The 20872-nt window shown below is 37.7% G+C and overlaps 2 protein-coding genes and 1 long non-coding RNA gene across 3 annotated transcripts; 2 read left to right on the forward strand and 1 right to left on the reverse strand.

Moving 5' to 3' along the window:
• Positions 1-4946: 4946 nt before the first annotated feature.
• Positions 4947-7647, reverse strand: LOC128604640 (kinetochore-associated protein 1-like). The gene is made up of 2 exons (XM_053619765.1): positions 6212-7647; positions 4947-5742 (listed from the first exon to the last, which is right to left on the reverse strand). The coding sequence occupies exons 1-2, from the start codon at positions 6269-6271 to the stop codon at positions 5473-5475; spliced, it is 330 nt and encodes a 109-aa protein (XP_053475740.1). The 5' UTR covers positions 6272-7647; the 3' UTR covers positions 4947-5472.
• LOC128604641 (uncharacterized) lies at positions 7551-11441 on the forward strand. Its single transcript, XR_008385226.1, has 2 exons — positions 7551-7624; positions 11320-11441. It is a non-coding gene; the product is annotated as an uncharacterized LOC128604641 (long non-coding RNA).
• Positions 11442-14142: 2701 nt separating this feature from the next.
• LOC128604642 (histone H4-like) lies at positions 14143-16564 on the forward strand. Its single transcript, XM_053619766.1, has 2 exons — positions 14143-14229; positions 16081-16564. Exons 1-2 carry the CDS (start codon positions 14143-14145, stop codon positions 16372-16374), a joined length of 381 nt encoding a protein of 126 aa, XP_053475741.1. The 3' UTR covers positions 16375-16564.
• Positions 16565-20872: the final 4308 nt, after the last annotated feature.

Below are 20872 nucleotides of genomic sequence, written 5' to 3' on the forward strand. Positions count from 1 at the left end.
TGTTTTTGGTGTGCAATGGTGTTTTGGTGTACAGTGGTGTTTTTGGCTGACATGTAAAGAGTCCTCAGGGGTTTAATAAGATCACCACTAAGAACTGAATACTTACTTCAAGTTGGTTAATGACCTTAAAACATTTAAACAGAAATGGGGTGTAAATCAATGTATTTGTGATGTTGATTATAACGGAAATATGACATTTTTATTTGAGTTTTTTTGGTGATTATGTGATGTGCTGAAACATGATGCTTAACTGATTCGTCTATGGGGGGGGGGGGGGGGGCGGGACATTTTAATCTTTGGTATTAAATGATATTTTAAAGTCAGGTCCATCCAAGGGTTTTCTCTCTCTCTCATTCTGTCGCACCTAGGATTCTCTCTCTCCCTCTGTCTCACCTAGGATTCTCTCTCTCTCGCCCTCTCTCCAAGGGTTTTTCTCCCTCACCTAGGGTTCTCTCTCTCTCTCTCTCTCTCTGTCTCACCTAGGATTCTCTATCTCTCTCTCTCTCTCTCTCTCTGTCTCACCTAGGATTCTCTATCTCTCTCTCTCTCTCTCGCTCTGTCTCACCTAGGATTCTCTCTCTCTCTCTCTCTCTCTCGCTCTGTCTCACCTAGGATTCTCTCTCTCTTTCTCACTCTCTCCCTCACCTAGGATTCTCTCTCTCTCTCTCTCTCTCTCTCTCTCTCTCTCTCTCTCTCTGTCTCACCTAGGATTCTCTATCTCTCTCTCTCTCTCTCTCTCGCTCTGTCTCACCTAGGATTCTCTCTCTCTTTCTCACTCTCTCCCTCACCTAGGATTCTCTCTCTCTCTCTCTCTCTCTCTCTCTCTCTCTCTCTGTGTGTGTGTCTCTGTCTCACCTAGTATTCTCTCTCTCTCTCCAAGGGTTCTCTCACTCTCTCTCCTTCGCACGCCCCCTCGCACTCTTGCTCTCTCTGGATTTCTGTAAAGCTGCTTTCTAGCAATGTCTAATAATAAAACATTAATTCACATCAGTTTCATTTCTATAAATCACTTGTTAGAAGTGATTTATAGAAATATGAAATAGAATGTTATTGATATTCTACCGACTGTTGTAATCTCAGAGATGCATGATGCCAAATCTGAGACATTTATAAAGCAAGTTTTTTGTGAAATGAAAACATGTTGGTGCTCATAAAATATCCTGTTTCTCAAAAAGTAGTGTGATTAATTGCTTTTAAATGAGCTATCATTTAAGCAGTCTGGAACAAAGTCTAACTTAAAAACTGTGAGGTCAGCGTGAAAACTGTGATATTTAGGAACAACTTGCCTGATCTGATTGTTCAGGTAGTTAACCATCTCCTCCACCTAATCAGACCGATCTTTTAACACCAAATGCTTCATGAGGGGCCAAAAGTGCTCGCTCTGCATCAAGCTCTGGTATATTATAATAATATATAACAATAATAATATATATTAATATTATACTTGCTCAGTTATTTATTGAGAAAAATGATCCAGTATTACATATCTGTGAGGGGTAAAAGTATGTGAACTGTTGCTTTCAGTAAGCGGTGTGAGCTCCTTGTGCAGTAATAACTGCAGATAAACGTTTGGGGTAACTGTTGATCAGTCCTGCACATCGACTTGGAGGATTTTTATCCCGTTCCTCAATCCAGAACAGCTTCAGCTCTGGGGTGTTGGTGGGTTTCCTCACATGAACTGCTTGCTTCAGGTTCTTCCACAACATTTCTACTGTATTAAGGTCAGGACTTTGACTTGGCCATTCCAGAACATTAACTTTATTCTTCTTTAATCATTCTTTGGAATGACATGTGTGCTCAGGGTTATTGTCTTGCTGCATGACCCACTTTCTCTTGAGATTCAGGTCACAGACAGATATCCTGATATTTCCCTTTAGAAATCGCCGTCCTGGTCCAGATGTAGCAAAACAGGCCCAAACCATGATACTACCACCAGCATGTTTCACAGATGGGATGGGGTTCTTGTGCTGGAATTCAGTGTTTTCCTTTCTCCAATCATAACGCTTCTTATTTAAACCAAAAATTCTATTTTTGTCTCATCCATCCACAAAACATTTTTCCAACATCCTTCTGTTTTGTCCACGTGATTTTTAGCAGACTGCGGAAGGTCAGCACTGTTCTTTTTGAGACCAGTGGCTTTCTCCTTGCAACCCTGCCATGTACACCATTGTTGTTCAGTGTTCTCCTGATGGTAGACTCATGAATATTAGCCAATGTGAGAGGGCCTTTAGCTGCTTAGAAATTACCCTGGTTTCCTTTGTGACCTCGCAGTCTATTACATATCTTCATTTTGGGGAGATCTTTATTGGACCCTACTGCAGGGTAGGGTAACAATGGTCATGAATTTCCTCCGTTTGTACACAAACTAACTGTCTGTGTATTGGTGGAGTCCAAACTCTTTAGAGATGGTTTTGTAACCTTTTCCAGACTGATCAACATTAACAACCCTTTTTCTGAGGTCCTCAGAAGTCTCCTTTGTTCATGCCATGATACACTTCCACAAACATGTTGTGAAGATCAGACTCTTACAGATCCCTGTTCTTCGTCATCCCATTGATTGAAGACACCTGACTCTAATTTCACTAACAGATTAACTGCTGATCCTAGATGTTCACATACTTTTGCCACTATCAGATATGTAATATTGGATCATTTTCCTTAATAAATAAATGACCAAGTACAATCTTTTTGTCTCATTTGTTTAACTGGGTTCTCTTTATCTACTTTTAGGACTTGTGTGAAAATCTGATGATGTTTTAGGTCATATTTCTGCAGATATAAATAAAAGTCTGTTTGCTGTACACATATTACCAGTATCCAGTGTTATTCAAAATAAAATCTTATCGCTTGATAGCGTAGAACCTCGTACTCCAAACACAAATCTGCTACTAGACGCGCAGCATACACACATACAATAGAGACAAATATTGATTATAAAATAACAAGGTGTCTACAAGGTGAATGAGGCAGAGCAGCGCACAGCTGGGTGTTCAAATGTCAGTCTGAGACCGGATCTTCCCAACAGCTGAGAAAAGAACAACAACAACAAAAAAAGACAGACTAATGTGCTCATTCTAAACATTATCGTTTTTATTGTAATAACTTCTACAGGGACTTCTACAGGAAGTCTACTGATTATTCAGACTAGTCGCTGCAGCCCCAAACATAAGTTATATGAAGTGTAACTATATACAGATAACGTTATTTAGTATTAATGTAATAAATCATTGTGTACTTTGTTTTTCTTTAAAAAAAAGTTAGTGTTAGGTTTTACACACCAGTATAATGTGTCAAGTCTGATACGTAACGCTTAGTTTTCCAGATATACTTTCCTCATATGGGACGAGGCGCATGAATGAATGCTGATGTTCATTCATCCAGTAAATGAAAGATTTGTTGCAAATGAACATGACGATAAACTGCTGTCCATCAGAAATTGTAGGAGGCAGGTATACATGTATATGGGCTTGGAGGGAAGGTAGGATGAAGGAGTTATAAATAATAATTATAGTGTTACTGTACATGTAAACTTTAGAGCTTTGATTTTACCCACTGGCCCTTTAAATTATACTAATACTGTATAAAATGGGAAGAAATCATATACATGCTGAAGCTACAGCTATATAATTTACCTTTGTCTCTGCACTCAGGATGGGACTGAGTAGACATACCTCATATCCATGGAGTGCATCTGCAGCAAATACACCACTCTGAAAAACAGAAGAAAAGAAATGTGCATAGAAAACACTTTTCTCTGATGGGAAAAAGAGCTGTGAAGTATAATGGAGGAGTTTTTAGTTCACCTCATGAGATCAGGATCCTCAGTAAGATCAGTCACAGAGTCCTGCTACTGGAGGTCCTGTAGTGACAAACACTGCTACTAATAATCGCTCAATAATCTGTGTCTTTTTGGGGGTTTTAAAGATTTAGTTGCTTTGTTTGATAAGATGCTTTGAGAATTATTCCTCAGTTTTCAGCCTACATTTAAAGTTCCTGCGTGTGTTTGAAAACCTCTTACCTTGCCATTTGTCTGCCCTGGTGTGCAAAGCCACTTCTCTAGAAGGATATTACTGATATTGAGAAGGTCAACACCGTTAATGGGTGCGGTCTCTTTAGCCACTGCGTGAATTTCTGGTCAGGCAAACAAAAGTGGCACAGAAAACATGTGATGAGTAAATGCTGTTGTTAAAAACTGTTTAAAGCAGCCTTTTGTTATACACCCTAGGGCTTGGGGTCGACCGATAGTGGATTTTACTGATACCAGTAACCAAGTCGGGCAGAAGTTTTAAACTGATACTGAATGAAAACACTCGAAGTAAAATATTCCTGAACTTTATTACAAAAATAAAGTACTGACTGAACCATGAAAAATGTACTGCACATTTTAAAATGAAATATAATATATTAACTATTAATAAACATTAATTTAACGTAGCACTCTGTTAGATTTCCAAGTATCTCAGGAATCTCATATTTATGTCTTCAAATCTCCATCAGCCCGATCAGCCTGTTCTACCATTACTTCTATTAACTTTTAGTTCTGTGCTGCTATGAGCTAGAAAGTGTGGTTTACCGCAGAGTTCAGGCCTGGAGAGTCCAAATGAACACACACACACACAAACACTGACACACATGAATGTTCACAGAGACTTCTGGTTTATTTCAAGCAAAACAAAAGTATTTATACACATTGATAAGAAGCAGTGCGTTTCTACTGGTCCAGGTGTCAGACAGATTTAAACAAAACACACAGCACATAGTCATAATACAAAATAAGTCCTGTGTCATGTTGACATGGAAATACATAATATAACCAAGGATAGCAGTTGATCAGCTTATTTAAAGAGGTTATTAAATGAATACAAGGTAATTAAACGAATACATTCATCATAGGTATTTGATAGCAATTCATAATATAAGAGTACATGATAAGAGAATTTCCCTTCACACTCCAAATAACAAATAAAAATAGAGATGTCCAAAATGAATTAAAAAACACTTCAAATAACAAGAATGAGTTTTTATTTCTCCTCTAGAGGTCACTCTCGTGCTGCATAATGACATCGGACAGTTCTCAGCCGCTCCTGCAAGGGACGCAGCCGAGCTCTACTAAGGGCTGCATGGTTCTCAATGAAATAGGAAACTTTTTTTTTGGCTTGAGCAATTATTCGATTCTTACATTACTTACGGAGGCTGCATTTGAACAGACAATAAGGAAATGTAAAGCTTCAGTGCTCCGAGTTTGACAGCAAAATATTCACATCTTGATCTACACCATGAAAAAAATTTCCATACTTTCTCCAGACTTTCCAGAACCGTGCCTCGCTTGCTGACATTTAGGCACATCGTGATTCTAAATGACCAGCAACATCAGTACATCAACCCTAACCTTTCATGAGTCCACACTGTTTCATGAGTATAACCATTAAAAAAAGAGGCCATTGTACATCTTAATAAATATTCAAGTTGCAATCAAAATGGTGCGTGATTGCTTGAGTATTGGTGCTTAGGGTCTGCATGGTCAGATTTACTCTCACCAGGGGAGGTCTGTCCAGCAGGACTCTTCACGTGCTCCACCACTGAGCTGTGCTCGAACAGAGACACGATGAGACGGCCGGGCAGTCCCGTGAGCTTCAGCAGCTTGGGGCAGTCCAGCTGAAAAGTCATGAACACGTTCTCTGTGGCTGACCGCTGATACTGCAGCTTCGAGGTGAAGCTCTCTCCCCTCGTCTGTAGCTCCTCCTACACACACACACACACATACACACACACACACACACACACGAAACAAATCCATAAACAAGTGCATTCAATAGATCATAAAGTAGAGTCATTTATGCTGTATTAAATATATACACTGTATAGAAAATATAAAATGATGCCTAATATTTTTGTAATAGTTGTTAGTCAACAAAAGAGCCTCTCTGTAAATGCAACAGGACTGCAAAAGAAAAAACAAAGCAGCGACCAGTTATATTAAAGCGCAGAATAAAACTAAGACAAACCTGTATTCATGGAAATGACATGACTTTAAGGCTTAACCAAGATAAGTGGAAAAACAGTTTGGTCAATAGTGATGGGAAGGAAAGACATCATTGTAAAATTTGTTTATAAACAAAACACTAAAGATTCATCTATAAAAGAATTAAAATAAAAACTCATACATATATAGATTTATTTTATAAAGCATCTTATTCCTGTGGTAACAAACCTGTAGCGTATCAGACTTCAGCAATTTGTGTACGAGGTCCAAGCTGAATTTCAAACACATGGTTCTCTCTGCACCTGTAAACAAAGCAGCGGGGCAAATTTCTATATTTATAATAAATAAATCTATTCATGATAGATTAATATAATCAGTGATTAGACAAGGTTTAGAGAGGCCAATCGTAACAAAACTCAGTGGACCGGTTTGACTCTTGACCCCAGAGGTCTGTGCTCAATTTGAACCCAAACGGTCACTGGGAGGCACCATCACATTTTGTTTTGTGTGTGGATTTTATATCATGTGATGTTTCCCACAAACACAAATTCTTTATATCAAATTGTAGATCTCCTTATTTTGAACAACTGTGCCTCAAGAACCACTGCTGTCAATCAAATTGCTGTCAACTCATACATACAAACTTATGCACACACACATGAACTGGTGTGACTAACAGACCAGATCTTGTGCGATTTGTAAAAATAAATAAATAAAATTATTATATGAGCACAGTGACAGGGGCACCTTCATAAAGTTTTGCATTAGGTCCCCAGATGTTTAGGACAGTCACTGGATTTAGTTTTACACATTAATTTATAAATATCTATTGAATAAAAATGAAGCCATGTTTTTCATAATTGTTGTACAGATAGGTGGCAAATTAAAGGAACACCCTTAAGAAAGGAGTTAGGGGTGAGGGCATTTTTCTGGCATGGTTTGGGTCCACTTATCCCCTTAAAGGAAATGGTCACTGCACATCAATATGAAGTGGTTTTGAATGATCACCTTTTTTCCTATGATGAAGCATTTCTATCCTGTTACAAACGGACAATGCACCATCCATAGGGCACAAGGGGTCAATGAATGGTTAATGATGTGAAGGATATGTCATGGCCTAACCTGATCTCAACCCAGTTGAACATCTATGGGAGATTTTAGACCAATGTGTTATGTCTATGTGATGTCTTCATCATTATCAAGACAGCAAATGATGATCTTTTGGAACAATAGTGTGCCATTCCAGCAGTACAATTCCAGAGACTTCTAGAATCAATGCCAAGGCACATTGAAGCTGTCCTGGGAACACATGGTGGCTTAACACTGTTTATTAAGGTACTGTTAATTTTCCCTTTAATTTCTCACCCATCTGTATAATGTCACTGTCACATGGAAACCTAGTATCTCCAGATTTGATCATTTTTCCTTCTTTAAGTTCTTTATAAAACAATGCTATTGGTCACCCTTTACATTTAACTGTGGGTTTCACAAATATTTAACCAATGAAAAGTATTAAAAAGTGTTTGTGACTAAATCTCAATCTCTAAAACTTTTGGTAAAGCCTCATAACTCCACCCCACCTACATGTTGAAGGATTGATGTGCCACACAGCAGAGCTGAACGTAAACAGTGATCTTGAAGGTACATAAAGAACTGGTTGCTTTGAACAAATACAGCGTTTTCTTTCATCAGTAAACACCAAGTCTGTAAAGGCTTTTTTAATCTAACATTAATGTCATTTAAACATTTTTTTTTATGTACAGCCACACTTCCAACTGTAACAGTTCACTGCACAACATACAGGTTTTTTTTTTCCTGAAAAGTAACAGTTTGTCATGTGAGGTTTCCACCCGAGAGTGACAGCATGTACAGTGTCCTCCACTAATATTGGCACCCTTGGTAAATATGAGCAAAGAACAAAATCTTTTGTTCAAAAAATTCACAAAAATACTCTGCTCTCATGGATAAACAATTGCAAACAGGTTTATTAAAAAATGTTACATGGGTGCACAACAATTTATTTATTTATTTTTTTTTTTGTATAGCGCTTTTTACAATAGACATTGTCTCAAAGCTGCTTTACAGAAATATCAACATGGTATATAGATGCAAAGGTGTAAATTTATCCCAACTGAGCAAGCCACTGAGTGGCGACGGTGGCAAGGAAAAACTCCCTAAGATGTTTTAAGAGGAAGAAACCTTGAGGGGAACCCGACTCAGAAGGGAACCCATCCTCATCTGGGTAACAACAGATAGTGTGAAACAGTTCATTATGGATTTATATGAAGTCTGTATGGCGTTAGGAGCAGCCGTAATCCCAGCAGTCTGGAATTAAAGAAGATTTGAGCTCCATCCAGAGGCAGAAAGGATCTGGATCTCTAGTATCTCCATAAATTCGTGTGGGGCTCGGTGAAAGGAGAGAGGGAGAAAAAAGATAATTATGACTGCGAACTAGTAGAACAGAATCTAGTCAGGGTAGGCTTGAGTAAACAAATACGTTTTAAGCCTAGACTTAAACACTGAGACTGTGTCTGAGTCCCGAACACTAATAGGAAGACTGTTCCATAACTGTGGGGCTCTATAAGAGAAAGCTCTTCCCCCTGCTGTAGCCTTCACTATTCGAGGTACCGTCAAATAGCCTGCACCTTTTGATCTAAGTAGGCGTGTCGGATCATATAAAACCAAAAGGTCGCTTAGATATTGTGGCGCGAGACCATTTAGTGCTTTATAGGTTAATAATAGTATTTTATAGTTAATGCGAGATTTTACTGGGAGCCAATGCAGTATTGATAATATCGGTGTGATATGGTCGTAAATTCTAGTTCTAGTTAGGACTCTAGCAGCTGCATTCTGGACTAACTGGAGCTTATTTATATTCCTACTGGAACATCCAGACAGTAAGGCATTACAGTAATCTAATCTAGAGGTGACGAATGCATGACGAATGCATGAATTATTATTATATGAATTATATAAGTATTTCTGCATCATGTAGTGACAATATATTTCTTATCTTAGAAATATTTCTGAGATGAAAGAAAGCTATCCTAGTAATATTATCTACATGAGCATCAAATGATAGACTGGAGTCAATAATCACTCCAAGGTCTTTAACTGCTGCACATGATGAAATAGAAAGACCATCCAGAGTAACCATGTGATCAGAAAGATTACTTCTAGCTACACGTGGGCCTAATAAAAGTATTTCTGTTTTATCAGAATTAAGTAGAAGGAAGTTAGTTAACATCCAACGTCTAATGTCCTTTACACATTCCTCAACTTTACTAAGCTTCTGTCTGTCCTCTGGCTTCGCTGAAACATACAACTGTGTATCATCAGCATAACAGTGGAAGCTAATTTCATGTTTACGAATAATTCGACCTAGGGGTAGCATATATAAAGTAAAAAGCAGTGGGCCTAAAACAGAACCCTGCGGAACTCCAAAAGTAATCTCAGTACGCATGGAGAAATCACCATTTACATCTACGAACTGATAACGATCGGTCAGATAAGACCTGAGCCAGGAGAGGACTGTTCCCTTAATACCAACAACATTTTCTAATCTATCAAGGTAATAGTGTGATCTATAGTATCAAAAGCTGCACTAAGTTCGAGTAACACAAGCAGAGAGACACAACCCTGATCGTAGGTCAGTAGAAGGTCATTTACTACTTTAACTAATGCTGTCTCTGTGCTATGATGAGGTCTAAATCCTGACTGATACATTTCATGAATGTTATTCCTATCTAAGTACGAGCATAACTGCTTTGCTACAACCTTTTCTAAAATCTTAGAGGTAAAGGGGAGATTTGACATTGGTCTATAGCTGGACAATTGAGACAGGTCAAGATCAGGTTTTTTAATCAAGGGTTTAATAACTGCTAATTTAAGTGATTTAGGTACATAGCCAGTGCTTAGGGAAGAATTGATTATATTTAGAAGTGGTTCAATTACTCCTGGACAAACTGTTTAAACAAACATGTAGGTACGGGATCTAGTATGCAAGTTGATGAATTGGCTGAAGAGATTAATGAAGCTAGTTCAGTCTCTCTAAGTGGAGCAAAGCACTCTAAACATTGATCTGATATTGCTACATTGTCATGTAATGGGTTTGTTACAGTACTGTCCGGTTTTAATTTAATGGCCTGTATTTCACGTCTAATATTTTCAACCTTATCAATGAAAAATTCCATGAAATCTTCACTGCTATGTAATGATTGAGTGTTTCTCTCTGTAGTGGTTTTATTCCTAGTTAATTTTGCTACTGTGTTGAAAAGGAATCTAGAATTGTTTTTGTTGTCTCCTATTAAGGTGGAGAAATAGATTTTTCTACCATCGCCAAGAGATTTTCTATATTTCAGTAGGCTCTCCTTCCATGCTGTTTGAAATATCACCAGTTTGGTTTGACGCCGTTTACGTTCTAATTGTCGTGTGGTCTGTTTTAAGGTTCGCGTTTGATCGTTATACCAGGGTGCTAATTTTTTTTCTCTAATTATTTTCCTTTTGAGTGGAGCCACTCTATCTAGCGTGTAGCAGAGTGTTGACTCCAAGCTTTCAGTCGCCTGATCGAGTTCTATGGGATCTGACGGTGATCCAAATCTAATTGATGTTTCTGCGAGGTTATTTATGAAGCTCGGTGCAGTAGCTGATGTGTAGGTACGTTTTACGCGGTAGCGAGGCGAGGTGGAAATATTATGATCAATTCGTATTATGAACGAGATAAGATAATGGTCTGAGACAACTTCAGACTGCGGAAAAATGATAATTTTTTCTATTCTTAGTCCGTATGTTAGTATGAGGTCAAGAGTGACAATTATTAGCACCCCTATGAATCCATGAGAAATACAGTATCTCACAAAAGTGAGTACACCCCTCACATTTTTGTAAATATTTGATTATATCTTTTCATGTGACAGCACTGAAGAAATGACACTTTGCTACAACATAAAGTAGTGAGTGTACAGCTTGTGTAACAGTGTAAATTTGCTGTCACCTCGAAATAACTCAACACACAGCCATTAATGCCTAAACTGCTGGCAACAAAAGTGAGTACACCACTAAGTGTAAATGTCCAAATTGGGCCCAAAGTGTCAATATTTTGTGTGGCCACCATTAAGTTCCACTGCAGTGGCTTAGTAGGTGGCTTTGTACTCAACCTATTTGCATTAAAGGAATTAGATATCATTTTATGTTAACAATATTTTCCCCTTCACATATTGAAGCCACTGATTTCTAATAATTTGACAATTATATGAGTGTACGATATTGACCCATAGAGTAGATACAAGTAAAAAGCAGATGCAATTTGTCAACTTTGCTCATTTATTTATCATCAGTAACCACTTCATCCTGCTCAGGATTGAGGAGGATCCAGAGTTTATCCAGGATTAATGGGCAAGAGGCAAGAATATATCTTACATCAGTCCATCACAGGAGACCACGGACACACACACAGACACAGAATCACAGACTCATTCACACCCTGGGGCAAGATAGCATAGGAGATCCACCAACCAGTAGGTCTGTGTGGTGGGAGAAAACCTGGAGGAATCCTGCACAGACGCAGGGAGAAACTGCAGTTCCACATAAACAGTATCCTGAGCTCAGGATCGAATCAGGGAACATGGAGCTGTGAGGTAAACTGGTCTACATGAACCATACTCATACACAATATATGGTAAATCCACTTGGAGGAAGGAGTGGGGATGATTCATTATTAATAATTATTAGGGCTGCAACTAACCATTATTTTCATAATCCATTAGTTGGCCGATTATTTTTTCGAATAATCGGATGTAGCGGGGCAAATGTTCAGTACCATTTCTTCTTACTTGAAATAAAATCCACAAACTGAGTGTTACTTCAGACTAAAACTTTACACAAGTGTTTGTCCAAAACAGAAAAGAACCCAATTCAAACACACACACACACACACAGCAGAATATATATTATTAATTAGGACTGTAGTTTAATTCAGTGCTTTTTGCGCAGCCATGAAAATAATGCATAAATACTATAAAATAAATTATATAAAATTTTGTGTTTGAATAGACATTACAGATCTTACTCACGCTACACTCTGTATCAGCGCGTCTACACCGCGCGTGATCGCAACGCGGCCTCGTTAATAACACATCACTTCCGTTATAATAAACAACAGAATTTAAAACTGTAAGCGCGCAGATACAGCATATAATGACAATAAACTTACATTAAACTAAACCTTTTAAGCAGCGTGCACCAGTTTCCCCTGACCCTTACACACATCGGATATAAACATAACTTTGTGCTCCGCGGTGTTTAATATAAAATGCTCCCTGCATTTCTGATTTTCTTCCTCAGTCACGTGATGATTTCTCCTCCATCTGATGGAGACTGACATCATGGGAATAATAGGTAACGCTGACAGAGAGTAAACTGGAGAAAGTCAGTGTCGGTGACTCTGAGTGTCTGCTAATGCTAGCGTACGTATGACGTCATGCGTCATCGTGACTTATACTACCGGTTAGTAAAAAAATCGCTAGTGATACATTTGAGATGATTTTACCTTTCTAAAATCCACACAGTAGAGTATACAGACAGTAGAGTATACAGTGCCTAGTGTAAGTGTACAGTACTTCATTTGGGACACAACTTTAGTATTTACTCCCCGAAGCGTGTTTTCTGAACAGAAGTAACGTAATGCCGACCATCTAATCCATAATGAGATTCATTACAATAATTTTCATCATCGATTATTATCCATTTTATCGATTAGTTGTTGCTCTAGTGCAAATATATAAATATAAATGATTTGACTTTTTTTGACCCAGTGTAAAATGTTAAAGAGCTATCTCTATATCTCTAGATATAACCATGCGGTATGTTAGATGGTGGTATGCTGTGTTCAATAGGACTATGTGAGCACAAACAAACACTGAAATCTAAGAATGTTTTTTTAAACAGATAATTAATAAAAATGTGTCCACACAGGTCTGTTAAATCTTTAACATATAACAGGTAGTGCGATAATGGAAAAATGGTATAAATGTAAACATAACATGCTTTGACTGAGTATTCAGCAAATTAGCTTATACCAAATATGATCATAGCAGTTATAGTGATAGCAGCCAGGTAAAGTGTATTTAAAGTGTATATAGTGACAGTAAATTAGATCCTATGTTTTTTAATAATACAGTACAGTATAATTCAGTTGTTCTATTAGTGCAATTTCAACCAAAATACAGTTGAGTGTAAAAGTTTGTACCCCCTTTTGGTTTCTTTTGGACGGAAGAGTGTTAAATGTCCTAAACACTACAAAATTTGACTGTAAGTAGAAGTTAATTTTATTATCAGACTCAGATATCCATGTTAATATTTTTAATACTGCTCATTAGTGTTAAATGACTTGAAAGAGTCAACACATCGGATGGTCATGGCAGGATCTTGATTTTGTGGTCAGTAAACCAAATGTGTTGATTTTGATGTATGTTTTGGATCACTGTCCTGCTGGAAGATCCAACCACGGCCCATTTGAATCTTTCTTGCAGAAGCAGTCAGGATTTTATTTAATATCTGTTGATATTTGGTAGAGTCAATGATGCCATGTATCCTAACAATATGTCCAGGTCCTCTGGCAGAAAAACAGTCCCAAAACATTAAAGATCCACCACCATATTTAACTGTGTACATGAGGTACTTTTCCATATGGCTAGGGTGAAGTCAGCTAACATGGGCCACTTTTTGGAAAATGATTTATAATACCATCAAATAAGCTATCATGTCTCATCATCTCATCAAATCATGATCTCTAATGATATTTTTATAAATTAGCATGGGCCTCTTCAATATAAATTTCTTTTAAAAATATGAAAAAGTATCATTGTTTTAAAATTATGAGGGTTAGAGTATCAGCAGGAACCCTCTTGAGCCACAACACAACGTTCAGGCAAATTGGGCCGGCTGTTCAGTTAACATGAGCCAATATAAAAAGATAACAGGTAATTTCGACTGAAATCATTTTAATTTTAACAGTAAATTGACACTATTGTGTTCAGTGTGCCATAGCAGCAACACTGTAAATATATTTCATTTAATAGAAAGCACATCTTCTCCACAGCTCTCGTGGTACAATGAGATGCACTGACAGCAGCACACCCTAAATGTTCCCGCTGCATTGAATGCTGAAGGACTGTCGTGGTCTCTCCTTTCTCCCCAGCAGTAACCTCTACACAGGGTTTACCCACCTCCCCAACCACACGGGTAGAGTAAAACTGATCTTGTAGGCCAAATACATCACAATTCCACAGATGTGATGGAACATCTCTGATTGCAAGTTCCTCCAGCAGGACTTCATACCATTGAAACCACTTTCCTAACGCACTACATTGCTGTATGGTTCAAGCTGCTTGGTTTGTTTCCTGCTCTCCAGGTCCTCCCTCAGTAGAGTAGAGGTTGATGGTAAACTAACTGGTTTCTCTTCCATTATTATTTGTAGTTCCTTAGTTAAATCTGTGACCATAGGCACTTCTACTGTTTGTTCTGCATGTTGTTTTAAGTTCCTTTCTCCCCTTTTTCCTTTAGGGCCAGCCTGTGTTGGGGTTAACGAAAGTCTGGCTTTCCTCTCTCTACCGAACGCCCTATTTTCCCTTACGGTCCCCACATAGGAACCCATAACAGGTTGCGTACTCGGTTTAAGAGGTGGAAACGATTCAGGGTCATTGAAGGATTCAGCCAATGGGGTGAGTGACTTTTTTGGCATTTCTGTTAACATTGATTTCAGGGTCTGTGCTGAACTCGCTGTGAATTTCTTTCTATATCTTGTTTTGCTCCAGGTTACTGCTCTGTTGAAAGCCTGGATGTCCAATTCTCTTATTTCAGACAAAATGGTTGCTATTACTTCATTGTAGTGTTCTTTTAAGATCTCTATATTATTGTCCATCCACTGTGCTGTGTTTTGATTGACCTTTTCCAGTGTTGACTGGTTTGGAGATGGTTTAATGAAAGATTTTGTGACCTGTCTGAACACACTTGCTGGATAAGGATTAGCCGGTGTTGTGGCCGCCAGAATTTCTGAATGATGTAGAGCCTGTAACAATTTGAAATATTTTGTCAGTGTTAAATCTACAGCAGTTTTTGATTTGAGACACCTTGAATTTGGTTTTCACTTACATTTGCAGGTTCCCTTATTGGTCCAGAGTCAGCCAAGACTTCAAATCTGTTGTGCATAATGCATAATGTAGTGTAGTGTGTTGTGGATAAAAATGACATGAAATAAACATGAGGGAGACTTAGTATGAGTAATATGTAATTGCAAAATCATCATGAGTGGTATTGGCAGGCAAACAGAATGGATAGGGAACATCTCCAACTTGAAATCTAAAAAAGGTCCATCGAGGAAAGGAATTCCGTATTATAAGCTGATGTTTTCCGACTTCACTAACAAATTTAAAGGTCTAAACATCGATTGGGTGGAAGACTCGAGCAAAGAAATATATATTTTAATTGTTCATCGAATTTATAGTAACCCTGTGGCTTTCAGAAATTTGGAGGAAGACCAAAACAAAGAATGTCTCCAAAATTTACAGAATAAAATCCTATCTGAACACCTGAGAGATACAACTTGGTTAGTCGCTGTAAGAAGGCTCCCAGTAAGAGCGGTTGTAAAATGGAGCTGTTTTGTAAAAACCAGTAAATGCCCGATGCCTAACTGTAATGAAGAGGAAACACTTGAACATTTCCTGTTAGAGTGTTATCGCTCTAAAGAAACATGGGCTAAATTAAAAACCATTGGTCTTAATATAGAAATAAATATGAACTCAATTTTCTATGGCATTTTTAAAGAAAATTGTAGCAAGACCAAGCATGACTTCATTTGGTTCATAATATGTTTGACTAAATCTAAACTCTGGAAAACAAGAGCCAAAATGACTATAAATCAAACGTTTATATCCAGTGATGTTGTTCTCAAAGACATTCAAAAAGAACTAAGAAGACTAAAAAGCAGCACATCTTGGTTTAAAGACTCTTCAGTGTGGGACACTATTTGCGTGTAATTGTACCTTGACTATGTAGGTATTTTTTTTTTCTTTCTTTCTGAATATGACTTTGTCATATAGGGTGGTAAGGGACTCGGCAAAGGAGGCGCTAAGCGTCACCGCAAGGTGCTTCGCGATAACATCCAGGGGATCACCAAGCCGGCTATTCGCCGTCTGGCTCGCCGTGGCGGTGTAAAGCGTATTTCTGGTCTGATCTATGAAGAGACTCGCGGTGTGTTGAAGGTGTTCCTGGAGAACGTGATCCGCGACGCCGTCACCTACACCGAGCATGCCAAGAGAAAGACCGTGACCGCCATGGATGTGGTGTACGCCCTGAAACGCCAGGGACGCACCCTGTACGGCTTCGGCGGTTAAACGCTCTAACACCGAACGACGCGAACACCTCCACGCGCCTCCTTTGCCGAGTCCCTTACCACCCTTGCTTTTTTTTAAAATGAATTTTATTGAATTTATACAAAATTTACAATCTTACAAAAAGTCATATTCAGAAAGAAAGAAAAAAAATACTTACATAGTCAAGGTACAATTACAAGTACCTTGTAAATAGTGCAAATAGTGTTAGAAAATGGAAGGGGGTGGATGGAAATCAGAGTGAAATTCCATTATCCTGAGTATCCAGTTACACAAATGGATAGGTGAGTTTAGATTTGGCTAAATAAATCATACAATCTAGAAACAAACAAGTGGGATAAAATCAGTGGTTGATTTTAGACATAATCATTCCCGATAGTTCTAATAATTCTGCTGTTGGTTTGAGTTGAGCACTGACAATCAAATTAAAAGAAGATGAAGGCAGCATTTAGTGGTTTGGGTTTTTTTTTGTTTGTTTGTTTGTTTGTTTTGTTTTGTTTGTTTGTTTGTTTTTTACAGTGGAGTGATAAGAAGAAATCCTCAGAGACTGCTACAGTGTCCTCCCAGGAATCCATGGCTAATCATAGGCTGAAGTGTTTCTGAGACATTCTGGACATTTTTTCTGTTTCTGAAAGCAGGACCTTGCACTCGCCGGGCAGTACTGGCCATTCTCTTCTACGGAAAGTAGCGAAGGTTTGTCCGAAAAGTCGCTAGATATGTCGCTAGATGCTTAAAAAAAAAAAAAAAAAAGTTGCTAAAGGCGTCTGAGAAGTGGACCGAAGCTGTCCCTGTTAAAATGAATGAGTGAACAGCAGGAGGAGGGGCTGCAGCAGGGAGTCATATTTTGAGTGAAAGGATTGTATTCGTGTTCTTTTGAAAATAAACTCTTTAAAGTGATTGTTATTTTTTATTTATTGACTTTTTATCATTCAAGCACTTTGTAACCACTGTTACATAAAAAAATTGGCTATTTTCAAGGTTTTCCAGTACTTAAATTTCCAAATGCCAAATTCAAGCACCTTGTACAAACCTTGTGGTAATAATTTTTCATATATACATTTCCCAAACAAACAAACTAAAAAAAACTTCTAGTACTTCTAATTAATAAACCTATAACATCAGTTAGCTAGTATTTTCAAGTGCTAAACCCAAACCTCACACATTTGATGTTTTTTTTCTCTTTTTGTTCTTTGAACACACACTTCTTCTTCTTCTTCTTCTTCTTCTTCTTGTTTCAGCTATATTTCTGCCACCTGTAAGTCAGAATGGCAAAATTCTTGACTGTAATATCACTCAGGTAAAAGAAATAAATCAATGAATTAATAAATAAGTAACAGTAAACTGATGTTCTGCAAATTTCATATAACTATCAAGAGAGATTTTAGTGTATTTAATACAAATTATATCACACTGCTGTTGCACTCTGGAATCTGATAGGTCAGAAGGTCTGAAGGCTGCAATTCATATCTCAGGTTTATATTAATGTGCTCATTGTAATGTTATCTTTTCTATGATAGCAAATCATTCACAGAGACTTGTATGGCAAACATTCCACATAATCAAAGTCTAATAATAAACAGATTTGTGCTGTACTACTTTAATAAAAACTTTTAGTCGTTGATATGGTGAAACTATCTATAAGGAGGTGTTTATTTAAGATTTATGGAAAGAGACTCGGGCCACAGATTTCTCCAGATTCTCTGAATTTTTTCATGATATGATGTGCTGTAGATGATGAGATATTCATAGCCTTCACAATTTCACATTGAGGAGCATTATTCTGAAATTGTTCCACAAATTGTAGATGTAGTTTTTCGCAGATTGGTGTACAGAGGCCCATCTTTACTTCTGAAAGACTCTGCCTCTCTAAGATACTCTTTTTATACCCAATCATGTTAATGACCTGTTGCCAGTTAACATAATTAGTAGCACAATGTTCCTCCAGCTGTTTCTTTTTAGTACTTACTGTTCCAGCCTTCTGTTTCCCCGTCCAAATTATTTTGAGACGTGTTGCACCCATAAATTCAAAGTTACCTATTTTTTCCCTGCTTTTTTTGTCTTTTTATATTTGCGGAGAACGCGTTTAAATGACAACTCCGTCTAACATACACAAAGGCTCTTTTAAGAGTCACTTCACTTCATTCTTGTTGCAATGTAATAATGTATGATACATTACCTTAATCTTTGAAATTTCAACTAACATTAGAAATAAATTTCTATTCTCATCACTGCTCCTACACAGCAAATTGAGCAGAGTTAAATTTTTGGTGTTTATGAATAGAATCAATCTAGCTCTACTTGGAATTGCTATAACTCTGTATGTTGTCTAATCTGTTAGATTTCACACTGTACCATGAAACAGCTGGTGTCAAAATGGAGTGTTATAACTGTTTTCTAGAATTCAACTCTGATAGTGTCACCCCTTTGGTGGAACGCACCATTAGGAGTGACTGACCTAGATCAGACTGAGCGACTTTCCAGTATCGGCAGAAGATAGTCGGTGAGGATGCATCATCTTCAGTCCTGGATTTGTTCCCTCATTTCCTTGCTGTATCTGGATTGGTAAGAAAATCTTTAGCTTTGGAAGTAGTTTTGAAAAGGAAATTTTCTCTGTAGTTATTAAATGAGTTCACTGGTACAGTAGAGAAAGGAGTTGTTCAATGATCACCGTAACACCAACAGGCCGGTCCAAACTGAGAAATTCAACATTCTAATCTTTTATATCCCAAATGTATGCATAAATAACACAGCAGATCTTAATTTTTAGTATTTGACCTTTCATCCATTTATGTCCGTTATGTTTAAACCTGTATAAACCTTGTTTATAGATCGACCAGGATTTCTCCATGATGTTTGGTGACGAAGTGTCTCAGAAGTTCCTGGCAAAGTGGTCAACATTCTTCAAGCCAAAAATCATTGCAGACTGCAAAACTCTTAAGAATATGGGCGAGCTGCTGTCAGGAATGGAACCTGAATCTGAGGACTACAATGGTTAGTATAAACTGTTTTGTGTTTTAAAAATGTTCCAGTCTGTAAAAAAATAATTAAAGAGAGATTGCTGCAGCGAGATTAACAGCCTTGAAGATGTTCACATGTTTTGTATGTAAAGCACACCTCAGAACTTGTTTGGTTCATTGTCAACATTTAAAATTTCAACATGGTTTATATCCTAGCAAAAAGTTACATTTAAAATGTGGAGAGCCAGGTTGCCCGTTATCATTTTGTGCTTATAGTAGCTTCCGAAATCACCTCAGCAAGGTACATAGTCACACAATTGATCAAGAGATTGATACTAATCAGGATCTTTCCACTCAGGGAGAATATGAGGCGGAATGTTCAAATGATCGCCCAAATTCTGTTGCCACTTTACATCCTTCACAAAGTTCTGTTGTTACTGAAGTCAGCTTCAATGGGTGGATCAATTGTTGCTCATTTGCAAGCATCAGGTCTTTCTGAAAGTGCTGTCCAAACAATTGTTTGTTCAATGGAAGAAGTTGTTAATGATGTTAAAATCCAAGCACGAGATGCAGTTCTTAAAACTGTTACTCCTGAAAGTACAAGGTCAGACACTTGTAGAAGAATAAATCACTGTTTTGATCAATTAGGTAATCCTTTTTCAGCATTAGACACTGTGTCAAGGAGACATAAATATTATGATGAGAAATGGGAAATAGTTCTTGGGGTGAGAATGGATTTGCGCAGAGATAGAACTACAGGCAGGTTCCCGTAACGGACAAGTGCATGTATGTACCCATTCTGGGTACACTGAAATCCATATTCATTCATTTACAGGACAAACAGAGTGGAATTGGAGTTTACAAAGACATTAATGATGGGTCGTAATTTCCAAAACCATACACTGTTCTCACAGCAAAAGCACGCTTTTCAGATTCTACTCTATTACAACGATTTTGAAACTTTTAACCCTCTAGGTTCCAAGAGGGGGATCCACAAACTTGGTTGTATCTATTTTACTCTAAAAAAAATCTTCCACCCAAGTGTAACTCTGTACTGATTAATGTACATCTTGCAGCTCTATTCTACATGGAAGATCTTAAGACATATGGTTTTGATGTGATACTAAAGCCCCTTATTGATGACCTGAAAATCTTAGAAACCGAAGGCATACAGCTTCCTTGTTTTGAACCACCATTGTTTGGCTCAGTAATTCAAGTAACAGGAGATAATTTGGCTTTAAATGGCTTGCTGGGAATCTTACAGTGCAACTAATTTCTGTAGGCTTTGTTTAATTAGTAAGGAAGGAGTTCAATCTATATTTACTGAAGATCATTCTGTTAATTTTCCGTTCCAAAGAGGTTCATACTGAACATTGTAAGGCACTAAATGAAAATCCTGAACTGCGGTCAATATATGGTGTCAAAAAGTCATGTGTGCTCAATTCATTAGAGTATTTCCATTGTACTGATAACTATGCTGTTGACATCATGCATGATCTGCTAGAGAGTGTGGTACAGTATGAACTTAAACTGGTTTTTGAGTA

The sequence above is a fragment of the Ictalurus furcatus genome, unplaced genomic scaffold (assembly GCF_023375685.1).
Source record: "Ictalurus furcatus strain D&B unplaced genomic scaffold, Billie_1.0 ctg6, whole genome shotgun sequence".
Taxonomy (NCBI): Eukaryota; Metazoa; Chordata; class Actinopteri; order Siluriformes; family Ictaluridae; genus Ictalurus; species Ictalurus furcatus.